The sequence below is a fragment of the Alosa alosa genome, chromosome 24 (genome assembly GCF_017589495.1).
Source record: "Alosa alosa isolate M-15738 ecotype Scorff River chromosome 24, AALO_Geno_1.1, whole genome shotgun sequence".
Classification (NCBI taxonomy): domain Eukaryota; kingdom Metazoa; phylum Chordata; class Actinopteri; order Clupeiformes; family Clupeidae; genus Alosa; species Alosa alosa.
The window spans coordinates 17548068-17554067 of NC_063212.1; the positions used below are offsets into that span (position 1 = coordinate 17548068).

At 49.2% G+C, this 6000-nt stretch overlaps 1 protein-coding gene across 1 annotated transcript in view; it reads left to right on the forward strand.

The window, feature by feature from the left end:
• Nucleotides 1–561: 561 nt before the first annotated feature.
• rgs12a (regulator of G protein signaling 12a) overlaps nucleotides 562–6000 on the forward strand; it is a 62018-nt gene continuing 56579 nt past the window's right edge. The window contains 2 exon segments of the mRNA XM_048236789.1: nucleotides 562–657; nucleotides 1466–3698. Coding sequence (XP_048092746.1) covers nucleotides 1761–3698 — 1938 coding nt within the window. The 5' untranslated portion in view covers nucleotides 562–657; nucleotides 1466–1760.

A 6000-nucleotide genomic window follows, 5' to 3' on the forward strand; every position in this document is an offset into this window, starting at 1 on the left:
AAACCTGTTGGCTATTCAACTGTGCCACGTGAGACAATATACATATCTAGGTTACATGTCTGCTTGGCACAATCACATACAACACGTTAAGTGTCATTTCCATTGGCTGCTTCAAATGAAGCAACTTTATGGCTGCTACTTGACTGGCTGCCCTTACTTGTTTACCAAGGTAGCTTTAAAACGTTACTGCACTATGACCAGACCATGCTGTTCTTCCTTCCGGATATTATAATCAGCATTCGGCGAGGTGTTTTATTCGGAAGGTGCGTGATTAGTTTAGAGAACACACGCACATTCATGCATCGGCAACATTTTTGCAGCGCTAAAAACATTGACTCTTCACAGTGCTACAGTTGTAGCAAGCTCGGATGAGTTGACCAGTATTTCCATGTGGCATTTTAGCTTGAGTGCCCGCGACGTCACATGGCATAAGTGGTGACCAATAGCTGTGTGGCGTTCATTTGAATATTGAAGGTGATGGATGGTTGTTTCAGCAAATGAAAAGTCCCCATTGGTTTGCACACGTTGGGGTGCCATAGTTACTAAGAAAGACGCTTTTGTATTCCACCAACAATAGTAAATGGAAGCGGTTGAGCCTCTGGTGGAGCTGACGGCATATGGAATTCATTGCAACTAGAGGAGAAAGTTCGAAAAAAAGTGAGTATTACGTTAACAATTGTAACACATTTGATATAAGTTGTGCAATGTATGTCTATGCAAACTATGAGTGTTATCTGAAAATATCTCTTAGAAAAACATAGCCTACTAGATTAACTATATTGACAGCAAGAGAGTCATTCCAAAATGAGTTTCCAGATTTCCAAAATGATCCAGTTAAAAAAAAAAAATCTCTAGGGCCTACAGAAGACGTTTGACCAAAGAAATACATGGTAGACTAGATTAGGGTAATTATTCTGCCCGAGATTTAAACGTTTGGAAATTAACAGTTGACAGACGTCATAAAAACCCGTCTTTTGAACACACGTCACTGCGCCTATTTTTCAAAACACCAGCAGTTCGGGAGTTAGGGACGACAAACTGTCTGATTATTGTATGACCAAATACTTTTTCGATTTGCTAACAGTATTCTATGCACTCGAATGTTTTAAATGTGCTGTTTTAAGAAAAACAGGTTTTCCTCTCTAGGGGCAATAATCTGTGATTTTATTGCTCAGGTAGTTTCCTCCCCTTTTTCCATGGGTATATTAGGGACTCTTTGTGGAACAATTATTTCCTCCTCTGAATAAGTTATTACTTATGCTAAGCATTTAAAATATCAATAAGGCTTAGAAAGCAGGTCTATGCCTTGACCCATTAGTGAATGATCAAAGAACCATTAGGGCTAATAAATAATCAAAGAGAAAATAAATGTGTGAAATTCAAACTTAGTTGTCATGTTGAATCAGTTTTGACTGATATATTTGGAGGAGTCCTGAAAATGAAATATTTGCTCTTCCCATCACAGGAGTGCACTTATGTCCAGTCTGTGTGTCTACAGCATGGCTGGCCAACATCTTTACCACCGCTGATCCCCTCTAAGCCCCTAAAGCACAGCGCTCACACACACACACACACACACACACACACACACACACACACACACACACACACACACCACTGTCTCTGTCCTATCCTCTCCGAGACACCCACCCACCCAGTCCTCACACACACACACACACACACACACAGACACACTCCGCCTAACCTCAGTTCACCCCGACTTCAATCCCAGATACCCCCGTGAGCCCAGAAAGGTGGAGATGAGGGTCCCGGGCCAGGCCGGGGTGACCCGTGGCGGATGGCTGGACCCGAGTGGGCAGACAGGGGTGAAGCGGGTGGAGATGGCTAGGGGCCGCGCCGGCTACGGCTTCACGCTGGTGGGCCAGCGGCCGTGCCTGCTGAGCGGTATCGTGCGCGGAAGCCCCGCAGAGGTGATTGGACTTCGGCCGGGCGACCGCGTGCTGAGCGTCAACGGCACGGACGTCAGTGACGCGCCGCATGAGGCCGTGGTCAAGCTGATCGGCTCGTCCGCCGGAAACCTCAGACTCGTTGTGGACGGCGGAGAAGAAGGAGGAGGTGGATGTTGGGAGGGAGTGGGGGCGATGCCCCTGCCGGCTCCCTTACTGGCAGACTCCTGCTCCAGTGACGAGGAGCTGGTTGTCCAGAGCACTGACCGGCGGGGGTTGTGGCTAAAGCCGAACAACGCCAGTGAGATCGCCAGGGTGCCCAGTCACCAGCCTTGGCACCCTTTCATAGCACCAAAGAACAACTTGACCAAAGAGAGGCCAGTGTCGGAGCCCGACTTGTCTTATTTCGCCCGCTGGGGATTGGTGAAAAGCAACCCAGACTTGCTGTCCGATTACGAGACGGCCAAACTCACCAGCAGCGACTCTGTGTTAGCCGAGTCGATTCAGAGCCTGGACAATCTCTCGCTGGACAGCAACACCCTGAACGTGGCGATGGTGGTGGGATACATCAACTCCTCCCCACTGGACATGGCCGCCTCGTCCGCGCCGAGGGGCGAGGTCGTGGACGAGGAAGAGGGGCGACTCCGCTGCGTGCACCGCTGCATCACGCACATCAGCGTCGAGCAGAGCACGCACTCCGTGGTGATGATGCACATCTTGTGCGACGGCGTGCAGCTGTGCGACGACGCCGGCGCCACTCTGGTGTCCTACCCGGCCGACAGGCTGGTGCTCGGCACCGTGTGTCCGGAGGACCCGCGGTTCTTCGGGCTCGTCACCATCGACAGCGCAGACGGGCCGACGGTGGCGCCGCAGACGCTCTGCCATGTGTTCTTCGTCGACCCGGAGCTGTACCGGCACGAGGCTCACGACAGCATCCGGGCCCACTTTGGGTTCCAGTGCACCGCCGACCCGGACTCAGACGCGTCCGGCTGCCTTGAGTTCCCCCAGGACCCGACCGCCGTCCTGCAGTTTGTGTCGGTGCTATACCACGACATGGGCGATTTCGTGGAGCGCCTGCGCGCCCGCGCAGAGCGGGACAGCGAAGACGACCAGCCTATTAGCACGCGCCACAGCGGGAGCGGCGATAGCGGGATAGGCAACGTATCTCCGGAAGAGACCAGAGGCGGCCACAACGCCCTCCTGTCAGAGCGCTGGAGCCGCTCCATGGGCCACATCCCGGAACACGTTCCGGAACACATCTGGGGCGACCTCCGACCCCTCACCCCGAGACACAAGCTGAACCAGAACAACAAGGCATTCCCGGGTCGAGCCCGGCGGTGTCTCCTCACTGACCCGCTCCCAGGGCCTTCCGCCGCCTTGCCGGACCCAGTCCGGGTGCCTCCTGTCGGCCACGACAAGACCTCGCCCAGGCCCCCGCCTCCTCCATACCCACAGGACAAAGTGAAAGCCTGCAGTGCCACTGGCTTTATCACCCCAGCCGTGCCCAGCCGAAGGGCCAGCCAGCGATGGCCCAGAGTGTCGATCCGGACGCGCTGGCAGCGCTCTCGTCCTGGCGACGGAGCCGAGTCTGCCGCCACCACCGCTCGTCCTCCGGCGTCCAAAAGCCTGACCCTGCCCGCGACCGTGAGTCAAATCCCTGTGAACAGATTCGGCGACCCAAACCCAGATGGACTTCCGCCCCGGGCTGTCAGCTTGTACAACGAGCCTGTCAAAAAGCTCTTCGGCTGGAACCAGCACAATGGGCACAGGGACAAAGAGGACAGAGAAAAGGTCAGTATGTTTAAACATGGTAGCTGTCTGATCTCTCTCCGTGAAGTGTTTATTAATGTAATATATTTGTAAGGTAAGCCTTAGATTGATTGCCATTGATTTTTTTTTGTTATGCATTTGATGCCAGGAGAGCAGTATATTTTTCTAATTACAAAGTAATGTTTACCACATGTGTAATAGGTCTATAAATTATTTGTAACAAAGAGCCTTTTTAGGTTACATTTTTTTTTATCATGGCTACTAGAACCTCTAACAGTTCTGCTTTTTGTTTAGACTTACATTAGGCATTTGCAGGGTTTTCTGGCCTTGTAGCTGACAGATTTAGGGATCATCGTCTGGTATTGAGTCTCACACCTTCCATCCCCAGACTAAACAGCTGAACAGATGGTTCAGCATGCTCTGTAGTCACAGCAAATCTGGTGCAGTTCCCCTGCAGTCACAGCAGAGGGCAACGTTACCCAGGACAGAGCTCAAAGCACAGTGGAATTATCCTGGTCTTTAAAACATGACAACTGCAGGCTTTCTTGCTTTATTTGGTCTGTGCTACGTAGCCTAGCAACCTGTAGACAAGCTTCTAATTATGGTGGTGTGGGGTGGTGGAACAGGGGAGGGAGACAAGAGACGAGGAGCTTGCAGATTCTGTCTCGGCAACCGAGCTATCACGTTGTTCTGCCTTTTTTTCCCTTTTAAGGGAGTTTTTCTACTCTTTGACTTGAAAAGAAGCTTTTATTGAAGACACAGACATAGCCTTGATTCTTTCTTTGTAAGAGAAGATTTAGTAATGTGTTCTGTTCTGCTCTGTTTTAGTGGGGCTCATATATAGTACTGTGTTTGCAGTCACTGTATGCAGTCTGTTATTTAGATGTTAGTTAGATGCCAGCCAGAGAGGGAGGAAGATGGTTTTCATGGCAGCCTTTGGGAATAGGCACATTCATTTATTAAGATTTGAAGGGGGCGGTGTAGAGGACAGCAGGGTTTTGTATGTGTCTCCTATCGTTTTGTCTCAATACAAAAGCGATTATAGCTTGTATCATGAGCCAGGAAAAGGTCTATCTCCATCTGTGGAAAAGGACAACGCTCTAGGACAGGAAGCAATGAAAATGACAGGGTTGTGGCCATGTGATACGACTATAATTACCGGCAGTACTTTTATCCCCGTTCAAACATTAAGTGTGCTGTCTGTTACTTTCCTTTAAAAAAAAATGTTTGACGAAGGAGTAGTTCATTGAACAAAAATAGTAGTTATTGTCTGATGTCTTATGGTGGATTCTCTTCAAAATATTTTCATTGATTGAAGTTTACTTTCTACATTGTGTTTTTTTTTTCTCACTGAGTTCTAAAGTCATATTATACGCACAATCCCCTCTAAAATGTTAACATCAGAACTCTGAGCAGACAGAATGTGCCTGGGCTGCCTGTGTTGATTAGATCTTAGAATGGAGTGGTGAGGGCCCGGACAGACGTGGGCGAGAGGATAGATAGATGGATAGAGGGAGGGAGGGAGGGATGGGTGGATGGGGTCACAACAGTGATGCAGAGGCGGCGGAGTGGCTCGGTTCGGTTAGGCTGCTGGGGTCTCGGTGGAGATGGAATGTGGCTGACCCCTGTAGCTGTCCGCCACTGCCCCCCACTGCCGCCGATCAAATTAGCTCACGCTGATTCATTTAGTGATGGCCGCTGATGGTGCATCTGTACACACACACACACACACACACACACACACACACACACACACACACACACAAGAAGGAGACACACACCACATAGAGATGAGACATCCTCCCACACATGGATTATACACAAAGCACTGAAAGAGAGAGAGAGAGAGAGAGAGAGAGAGAGAGAGAGCTCAAGTCAGAGTGAAAGAAACACACAAAGAACTAACTCACCCTTTTTTAACACATGCAAAACCTTCACTCATACACACACCCATACACAAAAATGTACATTCATGCATTATCGCTGCACTCCTTTCAGATATCTCTTTCTCACAGGTCTGTTCAATTCTCTTTCAATTTTCTATTTTTCTGTTACATGACTGATGTATATTATATAATTAGATTTTGTGAAGGTGTTTGAGAAGTGGCTTCAGGAAGTGTTCGGACATCCTTTCCTTTCTTTCCCTCTCTTTCTTTCTCCCTCTCTTTCTTTCTCCTTCTCTTTTTTTCAGGCTCAAAGGTCTCTGATGAGTTTAGTTTGATACATTGACCCTGAGAGCCAGATGTTTCTTTTCTCATTTAGTTTCCTCTGTCATCAAGTGCAATAAAACACACACAACTCTGATATCCAGTTGGCATGAACA